The sequence below is a fragment of the Manis pentadactyla genome, chromosome 2 (assembly GCF_030020395.1).
Source record: "Manis pentadactyla isolate mManPen7 chromosome 2, mManPen7.hap1, whole genome shotgun sequence".
Taxonomy (NCBI): domain Eukaryota; kingdom Metazoa; phylum Chordata; class Mammalia; order Pholidota; family Manidae; genus Manis; species Manis pentadactyla.
Genome location: NC_080020.1, coordinates 111542775 through 111562059, shown reverse-complemented (window position 1 = coordinate 111562059; position 19285 = coordinate 111542775). Strand labels below are relative to the sequence as shown.

Genomic DNA, 19285 nt, shown 5'->3' with positions numbered 1-19285 from the left:
GAAAGATAGAAGGAAGGGGAAAACATCTTAGCTGAAACATAATTATCTTATTTTTAAAAGGTTAGAAACTTGGAAAACTGTCAGCTTACTATGAAATACATTGTTTCCCTGAGGCATGGTCAAAAGTTCAGTTTAATTTGCTATATTTATTAAGTATGTTTCTCTTGTAAGCACCATGATATGTGGTGCATAACATGTTATACTGTACTCTGAGACTCACTGGGCTTCTCAGAGTTTGGATGATGTGCCTGGGAAAGAAAGAATCTGAGACTAACCTACTTGAAAGAAAGGGAGGAAAGAGCTTTCCTCTAGTACTATAAAGAAAAGCAACTTAAACACAATCCTCCCTTCCATGTCTTACTTGGTGTTAGGGAATATATAGAAGAAATGGCTGCAGCTAGTTGGAACCAGGCTACAACTACCTAGTAATGATGGTTATCCTAAGCAACACTGCTGGAAATAATTCTTGCTCTTGCAGGCAGATGCAGAAAGGCAAGAGAGGAACATAGTGGTAATATAAAGTACAATACATGGTGAAGTTGAATAAATTTAAATTGTAGGGTTGCAGGATTAGTATGATGGATATTATTTGGTAGGATGCTAAGGTGGGAAGAGAGAATCAACCTCTTAAAAAATTTGTTAATGCATTTATAGTATCATTTGACTTAAAATAATGACAGTACGTACATAATGTTTACTGCATTGCAAACACAATTCACACCTTTTATATGTTGCATTAGTTAACCTTTGCTGCTTAACAAACTACCCTAAAACAGTAGTTTAAAATAGCAAATATATTATTTCTCACAGTTCTGAGGGTCAGTTGGGCAGTACTTCTGGTCTAAACTGCTTGGCTGATTTCTCCTCGGTTCTGTTTTATCTTAGTTAACAGCTCAGTGGGGGCTAGATGGTCTAGGATGGCCTCACCCTCATGTCTGGCTATTGACTAGATGTCAACTGGTGCCACAGAAATAACTGGGCACATGCTCTGGTCATCCAGGAAGCTAGCCTGTGCTTTTTCACAAGGTGACTGTGTTCCAAAAACAGCAAGAGAGCAAGTCCCAGTGTACATGCCTTCACAATTCTCTGCTTGTGTCTAGTTTGCTAGTGTCGTCTGTTAGGGGTCTCTGAGAAGTAGATGCTATGGCAGCATTAGATGTGGAAGAGATTCAGTGCCAAAAATCCTGTAAAGGAAAAAGTGAGTAAGGAGCCAGAGGGGGCTAGAGAGTATCCACTGGTGATGCAGGTTTGATCCCTGTGAAGGAAAGAGGAAAGAAGGAAGCAGGGGTTGGCTAGGAAGAATCTCAGACTGCAACACAGTTCTAAGAAGCTTTTGCCAGGCCAATGGGAAGTTCTTGAGCCAGAGTTACCCCAAGGCTTTATTAATGTGCTCTAGCTATGATATCTCATTCATCACAGCAGCTACAATTGGGACTAGTACTTGATTAAGTCTGTAGTCAACATGCCCTTTGTGGAAGGACTAGAATTATTGCCCCACTGAGCAGCCATGTCCTTTTCTTAGGAATCTGGTTACCTTTATATCATTAGGCCTCTGATCTGAAAATAGACTCAGATGTGGGATCAGAATGAGGGATCATGACTATTTACTGGGATGACTGCCCTTAGCCTCCTCCTTCTCCATTCATATCCCTTTTTGATTGTAGATACTAAGCAGTACTTTTGTTGTCTGTGCATCTCTTCTGTCCCTATGAATACCATGTTCCATCAACCATCTTCACAGATCCCTACACATTAGCCCCTTGGCTGCTTCTCTGACCTTGCCAGTCATTGTAATTATTACACCCTTTTGGCTTCTAGCAATTAAGCGTTGCAACCTGGCTTTTATTATTATTTTGGGCTTCATCGTCCCCATGGGTATTAATGGCCCAGCTTTGTGACATTAGCCCCTGGCTGCCGAGGAACGCTACCACTGAACTTCTTGGTGATGCTTACTCCCTCTCATTTGTGCATTCATGATGAATGATGAATGGTGTTTCCTCAGGGCCCTCCCATGAAAAATAATAATCTGTGTTTTCTGCTTGATATAATATATCCATTCCAGCACACACATTTCCCCTAGCCTTCTTATTCTTTTCTCTGTCATCTGCCAAGTCATTTGGGATGTTTTAATTTTACTCAACATAGGCCAACACTTTTCTAGGCCTCTAATAGCATCCTAGCAATAAGTTTTCTCCAGCCCCTGGGGTCCTTGTCCAAAAATGTGCCTCCAAATCAATGAGTCCTTTTTATCTAGTTTTACATCAAAGCCCCTTGGTTAAGTATTCTCAAAACCCCAAGGTATTTCATGACTCCTGCCAGTAGCTAATTCTTGCATCTCTTTTGATGTGTAGTCTTTTTTTCCAGCTGAGTAGTGCTAGGAATAAATTATAGTTATTGGCCTAGCAGCCAGGAGAAGAAGTTAAGGGCAAGTCCTTAGTATAGTATCTGTCCCTTGTAGAGGTGGGGCGGTTCTTGCAACTTCCAGCACAAAGAAAGTTCTAGCTCTTACTGTGCATGAGTGGGCCACCTCTGTAAGCTGCAAGAGTTCTGTGGTTGGGGTTGGCAGTGGTCTGCAGATCCAGCATCCTATGGGCGTCTATCCAAATATCTTATCCTTATGTTTCAGGTCTCAGATTTTCCCAACTAGGGTCCTGACCTTAGAAAAACAGATCTGCCTTGGCTGAGCATTTAAATGTCTCTGGAGCTATATAAATCTAACTACCAGATCACTTTTGCTTGTTGCTTAACTGTGTCTGTTCTTCCACTGCAGGAGATGAAGTCCTCTTTGAAAACTACTAAAGTGGCCCTCTGCCTCTCCAACCTAGTCTTTAACGATTAATAGCCCTCATTTTCTCATTATCCCTCTGCAGGGTATCAATATAACTTAGCAGTAAGCAGCCAACACTATTGTCTTTGTAGCAGTAGGCATCCAACACTATTGTCTTTGTAGGCATTGTTCCTCCCATTTCTTTTAAATGCCTAAAGCATTGTACCCACAAGGGCAATCCTCTGCACCAGGAAGTTTAAGTCATTTCCAGTGAAATCAGTAATAGTTGGACCACTACCAAGTGCTAGAGTGTATCTGCCCCTCATATTTCACCTAGGTCAGTGTCCTCCCTACTTATCAGGCAATTAATGAGGCAGTCCTAGATTTTATTTTACCACCTCTGTTCTTGGATCATTTCTTCCACCACTTGTGTTAGTCTGGGTCCTCTGAGAAGCAGACACCAAATTGGATTAAATGCATATGAAGATTTACTGGGGAAAGGCCTGTAAGGGGAAATGGGGAAGGAGCCTGAGAAGACTGGAGAAGGTCAGAGCATGGTGCAGGTCATGCACCAGTGAAAGAAAGAGGAAAGAAAGGAGTGTTGAATGGCCATCAACTGATGAGTGGATAATGTGGTATATCTATGCAATGGAATATTACTTGGCAATAAAAAATGGAATACTAATGCATACTCTATCATGGATGAACTTCAAAAAACATGCTACATGAAAGAAGCCAGTCACAAAGATAGCATATTGTATGATTTCCTTTATATGAAATGTTCAGATAGGCAAATATGTAGAGGTAGCAACTAGATTAGTGATTGCTTAGGGCAGGGGTTTCAGGGAGAATGAGGAATGATTGGTAATGTGCATGGGGTGTCTTTTTGGGGTGAGGGAAATGTTCTAACGTTGATTGTGGTGATGATTGGCCAACTCTGAAAACACTAAAAAACAAATGAACTGTACCCTTTAAGTGGACAAATTCTATGGTATATGAATTATATCTCAATAAAACTGTTACATTTAAAGAAAATAAAAGGAGGGTTGTGCAGAAAGCCTTAGGCTACAGCAGCATGCCAAGTGTTTCAGTCAGGCTAGTTAGGAGCCTTTTATCTCCTCATTGGACATAAAGGATTGGTTTATTTAGGAGCTCAGGCATTGGCTTGAAGCAGCCCTTGGAAAGCCTGGCCTAGTCACAGAGGCAGGGAGTGTCAGTCAGTTATGCTTTTCACAGTGGAGATTCAAGAGGCACATTCTCATGGTTGCATGTCCATACTTAGACTCCAACTGTAGAGAAGTAAATGCTACATTTTGATGAAAGAACAGCAAAGTTATATTGCAAAAGAGTTTGCCACACTTGCATAAACTCATTAAATTTTCCTAATAGCTAATGCAGTGAGAACTATTATTCTCATTTAATAGATGGCATAGGGAGCCATAGGGAGATTAACTAGCCCAAGATTATAGATGGTAAGTGGTGGAGCCAGGATTTGAACTTGACAGTCTGGCTCCACTGTCTGTGCTCTTTATCATTACACCATATTTTCACACAGTGTATTAACTTGAACAGCACAGAATTGGTTGGAGAGGTTTTATTGTCTGTTTCCCCCCACTAAAATGAAGACTTCGTGAGAATAGGGAATTGCACAGCACCTTTAGATGACAGTTCCTTCCTATACTTTTGTATACATTTTCCTCATTATCCTTACTGCAGGTCTCCAAAATCAGAGAAAGATGTTGCATTTCAACAACTTTCTGAGAGGAACTACAGACTTAATAAGTATGTGGTATTGACACAGGCAGGGGGATAATAGGTCAAATGTAACTCAGTCTTTTGGGTAGGGGTAGGAAGATATGTAGGGCATGTTATTTTAAAGATTAATAAACCGAGGAACACAAAGATCAATCAACTTGGACAGGTTCAGACTAAAATGTAGCAAGTTAAAAATTTAGGTAAAGTCAGCTTGGTTAGACTTTACTGACTATAACCAGTATTCTTTACATTACATTTTTTTTTCTATTTTCAACCCAGAAATTCACTTAAATTCTCTCATTCAAAATAGTTTATTCCACTATTTCTCTTAATTAGAAACCATGTTTTGATCATTTTGAGGGCTGTCCTTCCTCTTGCATTGACAGACACACAACAGAGCCATAGAAAGATACTGAGATGTACACAGTCATCTCAGTATGTAAACTCACTTGGCTATTGGTACCACCATAGAATGTTTGGATTATTTAGGATTTCAGGAAATAGTACATCTAAGACTTTGTGGAAGAGATCATATTTTTCTTTGAGAATTTGGCAGACTGCCTTAGAGGAAAAACAACTGGAATTAGCATACCTACAGAAGGCAGGAGTGAGACTCCTAAGTAGAAATTAGAAGGAAGGAGTCTTGGACCCGGTTTAAGAAAGGTGTTGCCAGTTAGAGCCATCCAGAAGGGGACTAATGTTGTTTCTGATGTAATGAGGTCTGTACTGCCAGAAGCTCTCTAACCATCTGCTAATAAGGTATAGAGGGACACTTTTACCAACAAGGAGTTTATACTATATGATCTCAGAGAAGGCCTTTAAAACTCTAGGTTTTTGTGCTTGCATTTTCCATCATTAAATATATGTGAGGCTTAATACTCTGCAAATCATAACTTAAGGCACTCCTAAGAATAGCAAACCTATATAAAGGAGTTAATAATCTCAATTTCCCTGAAGAATGATGTTCTTTGCCTAGGCTGATTATTAAAAGTAGTTGAAGGAGAAGTTGCAGTTTTAGATTTCCCACATTATGCCAGAAATGATTTTTAGTCAGGTTGACTTTATTTTCAAAGTGTTAGGGTATTTATCATCATGGAGCTGTTCAAGTGTTGATCTTTGATGCAAATTTAAGATCCCTTATGGCTAGTTATTTTGTTGCATTGGGATAAATTTTTGTTACTGGTTTAAGTGAAATTAATAATTGAAGAACACCTTTGTCATAAAATCTAGGTGTCCATCTCAAGTGAAGACATTTTGCCTCTTCATTTTTATTAGGCTCTTTAAAAGAGGAAATTTATTAGATTGAGTGCAATTTCTACCTCTCCCTTGGAATGTTAATTATTAATATGCAGCCATTTGTTACTTTAAAAGGATGTTGCACTAAGACGTAAACCTGTATAGCAATAGAAAATATCATAGGAAGTCTCAGAAGGATACTGAGTGTGGATTGTTTTGTGGCATATATAAACTCTTTATATATTTTAAATAATGAATTGTAAAAATTTCAAAACACCCAACCTCCAATGTAATGGTCCTTTAAAGCAGTACCTAAATGAGGAGACATAAATGTGTAGCAGAGGAATATTTGGGAAAGTTCTTTCTTATGAGATTAAGGCAAAACTCATTTGTCAAGGTCCCTTATTCCCATTCAGTTCATTGTATTGCATTTACACTGTCACCTGTTAGATAGCAGAGTCTTAAGTTTTGAAACAAGTAATTTTTTCTTTACTTGAGCATCAGATGCTATATGTCTTTAAACCCTAGAATTCCACTCAGGGTAGTAAAAAAACACAGAGAAAGCTAGACCAATCTAGGGAGTGGAGATTCACAACCCCATCTCATCCCCTTTCTAATTCCAATCCTTGCCTAATTCCAACAAGGATTATTCTGCCAATACTAGTGAACTTCAAGGAGGTTCATGACAAAGCTTATATGTTTATATGATTCCTTTGGATTCTACTTCTTAAGGTTCTTTATTCCACTTTATTGGTATGTGTATATGTACACATCTATGTGTACTTGTTTATACTTACAAATATTGGCATTCAAGATCTAATTTATTCTATTAATAATAAAAATTACATATTGATTGGTTAGTTGAGTTATAAAATATTTACCAGTTTTTGTCTTTTCCTTAAGAATCATAGAACCGTAAGTGAGTTCAGTCCATTTATTTTATGGAAGATAAAATTGTGATTCAGAGAGGCTAATTTGTCCCAGTCATGCTGCTAGTTTTTGACCTAAATTTACATTTCACATCTTCTGGTCCTGGCCTAGTACTCTTTTTACTGTACCACATTGCCTTATGGCTCATGAAATGATGAGTCTTCCTTTTCTTCAGATGTGTGTATGTTGATTAGCATTAAAAACAAACATTTAAAACAACTAAACAAAAAGTAAGTTAATTTCACTGAGAGGCCAAATGTGAGTACAGGGCTTTTGGTAGACTTACCATTCCTGTATCTTTCAAAAGTTTTATTTAAAATTCGGTAGTTGATGACTTGGTGAAATATAACCAAATAGCAAATTCTCCTAATTGAGGTTATTAGCAGAATTTTGTTTTTCTGAGGAACAAAATATTCCTAATCTTTTCTCCACATGTGTCCAGAGTGATCTTTTAAAAATAAGCAAACCTAGTCATGTTACTTCCCTGCATAAACTCCTTTAGGTGCTCCCTTTTGCCTTTAGGGTAAAGTCTAAGTTTGTTAGGCCCTTGCTAAACTGGGCCCTGCTTACATCATTCCCCAACCTCTTCTTTCCCTCTAGTCATGTTTAACCTCTTTTAGTTCCTTGAACACAACCAGCTTTTTTGCCTTTGGGACTTTCAATGTGTACATGCTAATTTGCTATTGCTTCATAAAAAATTACTACAAATGTAATGGCTTAAAAAGACAATTTATTATTTCACAATTTCTGTAGGTGAGAAGTCTGCCATGGAGTGCTTGGAGTCTCTTTTTAGGGTCTCACCAGGCTAAAATCAAAGTATTGGCTCTCATCTGGGGCTCCAAGTCCTCTTTAAACATCACTGGTATTGGCAGAATTCAGAACTGTCTCCTTGACACATCTTTAACTCAGCAGTAGCATGTCAAACACTTATTCCTCAAATCTCTCTGACCTATTCTTCTGTCACATCTCTATGGCTTCCTCTTCTGTCCTCAGCTGGGGGAAAGCTCTGCTTTTAAGGACTCATGTGACTGCTTCAGCCCCACTTTAATAATCTAGATTAATCTCCCTATTTTAAGGTTAATAGATTAGTAACCTTAATTATACCTGCGAAGTCCCTTTTGCCATGTGCAATAACAGATCGACACACATGCCACCGGGGTGTAGAGGTCACGGGGGTCAAAATTCTGCTTTCTGCTGTGCACTATCCTGTCTGGAATATTCTCTTGCCTGGCAACCTGCCCCTTTGGCTGCTACTACTTTATCTGCTAGGTCTCTGGTTTCTTTTTGCCCCCTTTCTCCACTATTCTCAAGTTTGGGTTAGGAGCCTTACTTCAGTGCTCTCTTATTACTCATTATTTCCCCATTGTATCACTTGTCATTTTGTATGCTTGTCCATATCCTCTCAGAGAACTGTCAACTCTTTGAGGAGAGAAGGCATGTTTACCTCCACACATTGTGTGTCCCTGCTTAACCTTTTGACCTAAGTTTACATTAGGTCTGCTATACAGTTGATACCCAGTAAACAATTCATATCAGTGAATCATTTCAATCTATGAAAGGTAGAAGCATGGTAACTATCTTTACTACAAATTTTTAAGACTGTCACTCAGAGGAAGAGAGGACAATTTTAACTCAATAGAGACAAATTATTAAAAAGAAAAAACAAAAGGCTGTTTTTGAGAGGTAGAGGCTAATATAACATGAGCTCTGCTTTATGACTCATTCTTTGTTAGGGTTAATGCAAGACCAGTGGCGATGGGGTCATTTGTGTTCCTATACCTTTGGCTACCAGGAGAGACCTACATGCTATCATCACTAGAAATGTCCCTCTCCACTTACTATGGAAGTATCCAGTCTGGTGGATCTGGGACAATCGACTCCATAGTATATGGCCTGTACTGGTTAATGAATCATAACTGAGTGGCAAGATTAGTGTATAAGAGTTACTTTTAGAAGTCATTAACTGTGAAGAAGTGACATTAGAAATAAAAACGCTATTAACATATGTCAGTAGAGAAGAAATTTATTGTAGCATTTAAGAGAAGGCTTTTTGTTTAAACACCCAGCTCTACCACTTACTAGCTGTGTGACCTTGGACAAGGGTCTTAAGTCTCTGTACTTCAGTTTCCTAATCTGTAACATGGAGATAATAGTAGAACCTAACTTGTAGAGTGATTGTGAGAATTTAATAGACAAGATAGTAAAGGATATAATGCCTAGGATATAATAGCATTGTGTAAGGGTTGGCGATTATCATCATCATCATCCTTATCCTGCAGGCACATTAAAAAGAGTTCAAGACCTACAACCATATGCACAGTGTCTGGCATATACTAGGAATACAGTTATATTTTTGAGTTAATAAATAACATGTTCATTGTAATTTTCATTTATATTTATTCATTCAGATAATTATAGGAGATGGTCCCAGTGACTTTATAAGTATAGGAAGAGCTAAATGCAGTGGTAATCTTGTGTTGCTGAGAGCTTGCTAAGGCAGTCTAAAAGATACCTCCTACTAGGACTTACTTTGTCTCTTTTTTCCCCCTTATTAAAGCAAATGGGTGTTTTTAAAAAGACTTGATTTTTTTTTCCCCCAGAGTAAACAGAACTATAATGAGCTGAGATAGTGTCTTGCCAATGGGTTTCAGCCCCAGGCAAGTTCGCTATGGATTCAATGTGACCAAAGAAAATGACAGTAAAGCATTCTTGGGGTGAAAGGGTTATACCCAACTTTATTTCCGGGTGGCAGGTCATTCACTAAAATCTCGTTCACTCAGAGTGAGTCTGCAGGCAGCAAGCCAGTCTCTGCCTCTGGGCTCCTCTGTCTGCACAGCCGTCCTCTGGGCCTCTGTCTTTGGCGCTGCCACCACTCCAGCCTCTGCTCTGCTCTCCTGCAGCCTTGTAGCCCTGCCACCATGTTGGGCCCAGAGCACTGGGCGGAGCTCTCTATATAGAGTCAACAGCCATGTTTTGCCCACAGGCATGCAGTGAGCTAGTCAACCAGGGCCAGGTGAGAATCCTGGCCACATGAACTCTCATTTTACTCACAGGTTACTCTTTCCATGTGGATATATATCATTTTCTGGATGAAAGTGAAATCTTCTTACCATGAAAATGCTGTCATCTGAGTTCAGATAAGATGTTAATGCTTTGCTTGTCTTTACAAACAGGTTCATCCTAAATTCCACTATAAACAGGCTCATGACCTGGGCACAGATACTTCTTGTGTGGCTTTTTCCTATGATGGTAATGTCCTTGCTTCTCGTGGAGGTGGGTTAAAAACTTTCTTTTCAATGTGTTTCTATATGTAAAATAATGATAATTAATTCTAGCAAATGTCACACTAATATCCTAGTACTTAGTAAAGCTAGCTATGCTTTTGTTAATGTACCTTTGCCAGTCAATTTTTTTTTTTGAGAGGGCATCTCTCATATTTATTGATCAAATGATTGTTAACAACAATAAAATTTTGTATAGGGGACTCAATGCACAATCATTAATCAACCCCAAGCCTAATTCTCAACAGTCTCCAATCTTCTGAAGCATAACGAACAAGTTCTTACATGGTGAACAGTGCAAGGGCAGTTATCACAGAGACTTTCGGTTTTGATCACACATTTGATCACACATATTGATCAAATGATTGTTAACAACAATAAAATTTTGTATAGGGGACTCAATGCACAATCATTAATCAACCCCAAGCCTAATTCTCAACAGTCTCCAATCTTCTGAAGCATAATGAACAAGTTCTTACATGGTGAACAGTGCAAGGGCAGTTATCACAGAGACTTTCGGTTTTGATCACACATTACGAACTATAAACAATCAGGTCAAATATGAATATTCGTTTGATTTTTATACTTGATTTATATGTGAATCCCACATTTCTCCCTTATTATTATTATTATTATTCTAATAAAATGCTGAAGTGGTAGGTAGATGCAAGATAAAGGTAGAAAACATAGTTTAGTGCTGTAAGAGGGCAAATGTAAATGATCAGGTGTGTGCCTATAGACTAAGTATTAATCCAAGCTAGACAAGGGCAACAAAACATCCATGGATGCAGAAGATTTCTCTCAAAACGGGGGGGGGGGGAGGTGAGGTTCTAAGTAAGCCTCACCTCTGTTGATCCCCAATTTCTCACCTGATGTCCCCCCTGCGACTGTGCCTGTCTTAGGTTGTTCCTCCCTTGAGGAATCTTACCCGTCTCTGGCTAACCAGTCATCTTCCAGGGCCATTCAGGGAAATGTAAAGTTGGTAAGTGAGAGAGAAGCCATATTGTTTGAAAAGGTTAGCTTTTTACTTCTTTGCAGATTTATGCCCTGTGGCTTGTATGCCCAGCATTTATCTTGAGGTATCTTTACCACTTGGAAGAATTATGATACTCGGTAATTTCGATATGAGGCACGAATTCTACTTAAGGGTTGTAATTAGGAAGGAAGAAGAAAAGCTATAGACGTAGCAGACGGAAGAAAACATGGGAAGATTGATTATTTCTTTGACATCTCTTCTTGTAGAGTAACTTCAGCATGTATAGGTTTTAAACTACTAATTAAATTGCATACACCCATTAACATAATAGGAATACAGCTACATAACAAAAGCAGACCTACAATTACCAGCCATCTCCAGTGAAACCAAGAAAACCAGTTAGGCACCCTAGGCGTTTGTGAAAACTTATCAATGATATGATGGATATTGTCTAACTGAATTTGAATAGTTTGAGAAAAATCAGACAAATTAAAACAACACATTCCTGGGAACTGTTCACATCCCATATGTTCTTTTAACAGTAGATAGTCTATAGTCGCAAGATTTTGGAGTGCTGCAACTAGCACTTCTCCTAATTCTTGGTTGAGTTCCGACAGTATAGATCCAGTCAAATTTGTTGTTTTACTGTATGCACAGGCCAGCTTAGATACCTCCTTCTTCATTCCAATGGCAAGTCCAGGAACCGGTGGGATGAATGCAGCTACAATTGCAACAGCGCCAGTATCTTTGTTGCAGTTTTTTGATGATCATCTTCTGGAATGACTCTTCTAGAGAATGTTGATGTTGGAAGTTCTTCTTCATATCGTATCTTAATTCATTTTCTGGGTAGCCAAATTAGGCTTTGATCTTCTGTATAAACCAAACAAACCCTTTGCCCACACTTTGATATGCCCTTTATACCATTGTGAAGAACTTATTGGAGATCACCAGACAGGAATTACTTTTTTTTTTTTTTAAGAGAAAGGAATATTATCAGAAAAATGTATTTCCATAGCTGATCATCTGACACCCTTTAAATGATCAAAATTAAGGATATTTAAAGCATGCATTAATCGGTGATTTACAGTTAGTTTTATCCTATCAGGGAGTAATCCCCCTTTTCTTTCTTTTTTTTTTGTTATCGTTAATCTACAATTACATGAAGAATATTATGTTTACTAGGCTCTCCCCTATACCAGGTCCCCCCCCACAAACTCCTTTATAGTCACTGTCCATCAGCATAGCAAAATGTTGTAGAATCACTACTTGTCTTCTCTGTGTTGTACAGCCCTTCCCTTTCTCCCACCCCCCCATTATGCATGCTAATCATAATACCCCCTTTCTTCTCCCCCCACTTATCCCTCCCTATCCACCCATCCTCCCCAGTCCCTTTCCCTTTGGTACCTGTTAGTCCATTGTTGGGTTCTGTGATTCTGCTGCTGTTTTGTTCCTTCAGTTTTTCCTTTGTTCTTATACTCCACAGATGAGTGAAATCATTTGGTATTTCTCTTTCTCGGCTTGGCTTATTTCACTGAGCATAATACCCTCTAGCTCCATCCATGTTGTTGCAAGTGGTAGGATTTGTTTTCTTCTTATGGCTGAGTAATATTCCATTGTGTATATGTACCACATCTTCTTTATCCATTCATCTATTGATGGACACTTAGGTTGCTTCCAATTCTTGGCTATTGTAAATAGTGCAGCAATAAACATAGGGGTTCATCTGTCTTTTTCCAACTGGAGTGCTGCATTCTTAGGGTAAATTCCTAGTAGTGGAATTCCTGGGTCAAATGGTAAGTCTATTTTGAGCATTTTGAGGAACCTCCCTACTGCTTTCTACAGCGGTTGAACTAGTTTACATTCCCACCAGCAGTGTAGGAGGGTTCCCCTTTCTCCGCAACATCGCCAACATTTGTTGTTGTTTGTTTTTTGGATGGTAGCCATCCTTACTGGTGTGAGGTGGTACCTCATTGTGGTTTTAATTTGCATTTCTCTGATAATTAGCGATGTGGAGCATCTTTTCATGTGTCTGTTGGCCATCTGTATTTCTTTTTTGGAGAACTGTCTGTTCAGTTCCTCTGCCCATTTTTTAAATTGGATTATTTGTTTTTTGTTTGTTCAGGTGAGTGAGCTCTTTATATATTTTGGACGTCAAGCCTTTATCGGATCTGTCATTTACAAATATATTCTCCCATACTGTAGGGTACCTTTTTGTTCTATTGATGGTGTCTTTTGCTGTACAGAAGCTTTTCAGCTTAATATAATCCCACTTGTTCATTTTTTGCTGTTGTTTTCCTTGCCCGGGGAGATATGTTCAAGAAGAGGTCACTCATGTTTATGTCTAAGAGGTTTTTGCCTATGTTTTTTTCTAAGAGTTTCATGGTTTCATGACTTACATTCAGGTCTTTGATCCCTTTTGAGTTTACTTTTGTGTATGGGGTTAGACAATGGTCCAGTTTCATTCTCCTACATGTAGCTGTCCAGTTTTGCCAGCACCATCTGTTGAAAAGACTGTCATTTTGCCATTGTATGTCCATGGCTCCTTTATCAAATATTAATTGACCATATATGTTTGGGTTAATGTCTGGAGTCTCTAATCTGTTCCACTGGTCTGTGGCTCTGTTCTTGTGCCAGTACTAAATTGTCTTGATTACTGTGGCTTTGTAGTAGAGCTTGAAGTTGGGGAGTGAGATCCCCCTACTTTATTCTTCTTTCTCAGGATTGCTTTGGCTATTCGGGGTCTTTGGTGTTTCCATATGAATTTTTGAACTATTTGTTCCAGTTTGTTGAAGAATGTTGCTGGTAATTTGATAGGGATTGCATCAAATCTGTATATTGCTTTGGGCAGAATGGCCATTTTGACGATATTAATTCTTCCTAGCCATGAGCATGGGATGAGTTTCCATTTGTTAGTGTCCCCTTTAATTTCCCTTAAGAGTGACTTGTAGTTTTCAAGGTATAGGTCTTTCACTACTTTGGTTAGGTTTATTCCTAGGTATTTTATTCTTTTTGATGCAATTGTGAATGGAGTTGTTTTGTTGTTTTCCTGATTTCTCTTTCTATTGGTTCATTATTAGTATATAGGAAAGTCACAGATTTCTGTGTGTTAATTTTGTATCCTGCAACTTTGCTGTATTCCGATATCAGTTCTAGTAGTTTTGGAGTGGAATCTTTGGGGTTTTTTATGTACAATATCATGTGATCTGCAAATAGTGACAGTTTAACTTCTTCTTTACCAATTTGGATTCCTTGTATTTCTTTGTTTTGTCTGATTGCCGTGGCTACGACCTCCAGTACTATGTTAAATAACAGTGGGGAGAGTGGGCATCCCTGTCTAGTTCCCGATCTCAGAGGAAATGCTTTCAGCTTCTCGCTGTTCAATATAATGTTGGCTGTGGGTTTATCATAGATGGCCTTTATTATGTTGAGGTACTTGCCCTCTATTCCTATTCTGCTGAGAGTTTTTATCATGAATGGATGTTGAACTTTGTCAAATGCTTTTTCAGCATCTATGGAGATGATCATGTGGTTTTTGTCTTTCTTTTTGTTGATGTGGTGGATGATGTTGATGGATTTTCGAGTGTTGTACCATCCTTGCATCCCTGGGATGAATCCCACTTGGTCATGGTGTATGATCCTTTTGATATATTTTTGAATTCAGTTTGCTAATATTTTGTTGAGTATTTTTGCATCTACATTCATCAGGGATATTGGTCTGTAATTTTCTTTTTTGGTGGGGTCTTTGTCTGGTTTTGGTATTAGGGTGATGTTGGCTTCATAGAATGAGTTTGGGAGTATTCCCTCCTCTTCTATTTTTTGGAAAACTTTAAGGAGAATCGGTATTATGTCTTCTCTGTGTGTCTGATAAAATTCCGAGGTAAATCCGTCCGGCCCGGGGGTTTTGTTCTTGGGTAGTTTTTTGATTACTGTTTCAATTTCTTTGCTCGTAATTGGTTTGTTTAACTTTTGTGTTTCTTCCTTTGTCAGTCTTGGTAGGTTGTATTTTTCTAGGAAGTTGTCCATTTCTTCTAGGTTTTCCAGCTTGTTAGCGTATAGGTTTTCATTGTAGTCTTTAATAATTCTGTGTATTTCTGTGGAGTCTGTCGTGATTTTTCCGTTCTCATTTCTGATTCTGTTGATTTGTGTTGATTCTCTTTTTCTCTTAATAAGTTTGGCTAGAGGCTTATCTATTTTTTTATTTTCTCAAAGAACCAGCTCTTGGTTTCATTGATTTTTGCTATTGTTTTATTCTTCTCAATTTTGTTTATTTCCTCTCTGATCTTTATTATGTCCCTCCTTCTGCTTACTTTAGGCCTCATTTGTTCTTCTTCTTTCCACTTGCGATAATTGTGATGTTAGACTATTCATTTGGGATTGTTCTTCCTTCTTCAAGTGTGCCTGGATCGCTATATACTTCCCTCTTAAGACTGCTTTCGCTGCGTCCCACCGAATTTGGGGCTTTGTGTTGTTGTTGTCATTTGTTTCCATATATTTCTTGATCTCTATTTTAATTTGTTTGTTGATCCATTGATTTTTTAGGAGCATGTTGTTAAGCCTCCATGTGTTTGTGAGCCTTTTTGTTTTCTTTGTAGAATTTATTTGTAGTTTTATACCTTTGTGGTCTGAGAAGTTGGTTGGTAGAATTTCAGTGTTTTGGAATTTACTGAGGCTCTTTTAGTGGGCTAGTATGTGGTCTATTCTGGAGAATGTTCCATGTGCACTTGAGAAGAATGTATATCCTATTGCTTTTGGATGTAGAGTTCTATAGGTGTCTATTAGGTCCATCTGTTCTACTGTGTTGTTCAGTGCCTCCGTGTTGTTACTTATTTTCTGCCCGGTTGATCTATCCTTTGGGGTGAGTGGTATGTTGAAGTCTCCTAAAATGAATGCATTGCAGTCTATTTCCCCCCTTAGTTCTGTTAGTATTTGTTTCACATATGCTGGTGCTCCTGTGTTGGGTGCATATATATTTAGAATGGTTATATCCTCTTGTTGCACTGAGCCCTTTATCATTATGTAGTGTCCTTCTTTATCTCTTGTTACTTTCTTTGTTTTGAAGTCTATTTTGTCTGATATTAGTACTGCAACCCCTGCTTTCTTCTCTCTGTTGTTTACCTGAAATATGTTTTTCCATCCCTTGACTTTCAGTCTGTGCATGTCTTTGGGTTTGAGGTGAGTCTCTTGTAAGCAGCATATAGATGGGTCTTGCTTTTTTATCCATTCTGTTACTCTGTGTCTTTCGATTGGTGCATTCAACCCATTAACATTTAGGGTGACTATTGAAAGATATGTACTTATTGCCATTGCAGGCTTTAAATTCGTGGTTACCGAAGGTTCAAGGTTAGCCTCTTTAGTACCTTACTGCCTAACTTAGCTCGCTTATTGAGCTGTTATATACACTGTCTGGAGATTCTTTTCTTCTCTCCCTTCTTATTCCTTCTCCTCCATTCTTCATATGTTGGGTGCTTTATTTTGTGCTCTTTTTAGGAGTTCTCCCATCTAGAGCAGTCCCTGTAAGATGCCCTGTAGAAGTGGTTTGTGGGAGACAAATTCACTCAACTTTTGCTTGTCTGGGAATTGTTTAATCCCTCCATCATATTTAAATGATAATCATGCTGGATACAGTATCCTTGGTTCAAGGCCCTTCTGTTTCATTGCATTAAATATATCATGCCATTCTCTTCTGGCCAGTCTATTTTTTTTCTATCAAAATGCATTTCCAACTTGGTAATATTGTTTTATTAAAAAGTATCAAGTACAATTTTTTAATGTGATTTTTTGCTTAATTTATTATTTTAGCCTCAAATTCTATCAGTTTGAAGCTTCCAAGGATGCCCTTTGCTCTGCCTTACAGAATTTTGTAGATGATGTTCTACATTTTTTCTGTGCCATTTTTAAATTCTGGGTGTAGTATTTCAGTTTTCTGTTTGCTGACCATCAATTTTTTTTTTCAATTCAGACACTAACTCAATTAGTTAAGAGTTGTATACCTTGATGCTATTTTTAAAAATAATAGCTATATAGTTCTGTATGGTCATATTGTAAGTTTACTTGTCCACACTCATATGATTGGATATAAGTTGTTTCCAACTTTTTGCCAAATCTTCTCACATGATAAACTGTGTGTTTGTAGAAGGAGATAAGAGAATATTGCAGGCAGCTTAAGAGCACAGCATTAAGGGGAAGTAAGGGACACGACTGAGGAACTTCTTGTAAGCCCGTTTGTGGGAGAGATAAGAATCAGCAGGAACCATGTTATAGAGTGTTTGAAGTATCACAGAGGATTTAGCCTGTCCTCTGTAGACCAGATTAATCCAGCAATGTCACATTTAATCATTCACTCACTTACTCAGCTACTGCATATTGAGCAGCTACTCTGAGCTAGCATGATGCTCAGTGCTGGGTATAAACTGTGAACGTCATAGACAGGATTCCTTTCCTTAAAGAATTGACAACCTGGTGTAGAGGGTAATGGAAATGAGGAGAAGATGACGAGACTTGGCACAGCTTTCCCCTCAGTTTAACCGTTGCATGTCCATTTGCCCTTGGTGCTCCATACAGATTCTCTTTCCTTCAGAGAAGCCTTATCTGTTATGCCCAAACTACCCTGATTATATAATTAAAAAATAAAAGTCAAAGCACATGTACATGTATTTTCTATTTATGGTATACATGGCCAAGGTGGTTATGTATCAAATATGTATTTTGGTCTATCAGTTCTAACTTGCTACTTGAATCCTGAGATGACTCCTTAATTAAGACTTTATACACTCTTTACTTAGAAACAGTGGTTTTTACCCCAAGAGTGTATCTGAATCCTCTAGGAAAGTTTTTCAAATGGTGAATACTCCACTTAGAAATTCTCACATTCACTCTTGATTCTTTTGAGTTGTATACCCAAATCACCAAGGTAAGGTAGGGCGAAAAGAGGGGATAAGAGGGAAGTGTAGTTTGAAAATTTTTCCCATTGGCTTCTAAAATAGGTCAGCCCCCACCCAGTTGATAATTGACTGCCTTTGAAGTGTAGGACTAACTCCATTTCAGTCAAAACTATTTTGGTGATACTTCTTGCCTTCCTCTTCCATCTTTTAATAACTATTGGGTGACTTGTCAATACAACATGTATACTGTATTTCATCATTTTCCTTCATATGAATATGAATATGACAAACAGATCTGTTCAGTATACTAACAGTCCCTGGGTGTTCTTAGTTTGCTCCTGCTAGCCCCAGAACCTGCCAGATTAGCTAAACTGTTTAATGCAGATGAATGTTTTCTTCTTGTCTGAGAATGTGGGGATATGGGACTTTTTTAAGGCTAAAAGCAAAAAAGTGAATCTTTCAAAGTTCTGCTAGTATAAGCAGGTACCTAGTCCAGCCAGTTGTGAATTAGTGCACCTGCCATAAATTGGGTTTCAGAGAAAGGGTCACTGGAGAGAGCATGGGGATTTTATTGAACTCTCCACTCACCTCATTTGCATCTGTTACTGATTCCTTATTGGACCCTAGGGGTTGAGGCAGATCTCACTGTGGACACTGGGGAGAAAGAACAGCAAAGACATTCCTTGTATGAGTTTTGGCTTTCATTTTGGTCAGGAATTAGTAGCTCTTTAGAAATATAAAAATGTAATTCCTAAAGAGTATCCAATATATTTTAAATAACTTGGCAAAGCTGTATTCCATAGTGAAGTGAAGAATGATAGTCACAGGTAGAGTTAACACTTCAGGGAAGGGAATCACATTGCTTACCCTCATTAATGTTAATGGATAGCTTCATCTACACACTAGTGGGAAAAAGAATCTGTTGTGAATTGAACTATTTTCAGTCCTGATAGCTGTTAAATTATTATCTTCTTAAGAAGTCAAGTTATGTTAAAATATACCACTGGGGAACTACCATCTGCTCTAAAATCACTCTTCGGAGTAGATTCTTCAGGGTTCCTTTTAGCCTATTGATGCTACATCATTCTGGGAAGTTATTTCTACAAGGCTGATTGATTATTAAATATCTTTCTACTGTTCCTGCAACTACTGCTTTCAAGCTCTTCACACAGTTTAAACAAGTAAAACATGCTTAAACAAGTAAAACAAGTAAAACGTGCATCTCCCTCCTTCCTTCCTCCTTTCCTTCCATTCTTCCATTCCTCTTCCTTCTTACAGTTATACACTAAGTTTGGCAAATCCTAAACTTGTAACTTGTTCTTTTTGCACAATTCATTCTCTTTTTTCTTTCTCATTCCTCTATCAGGTGATGATACATTGAAATTATGGGACATCCGACAGTTTAACAGGCCACTTTTTTCAGCCTCAGGGCTTCCCACCATGTTCCCAATGTAAGTAG

General features: G+C 38.3%; 1 protein-coding gene across 2 annotated transcripts in view; it reads left to right on the top strand.

The window, feature by feature from the left end:
- WDR70 (WD repeat domain 70) overlaps positions 1-19285 on the top strand; it is a 404364-nt gene that overhangs the window by 319840 nt on the left and 65239 nt on the right. For both annotated transcript variants that reach the window (XM_036886101.2, XM_036886094.2), the window contains exons 11-12: positions 9862-9961; positions 19193-19277. In XM_036886101.2, the coding sequence (XP_036741996.2) occupies positions 9862-9961; positions 19193-19277 (185 nt within the window). The remainder of the gene's footprint in view (positions 1-9861; positions 9962-19192; positions 19278-19285) is intronic.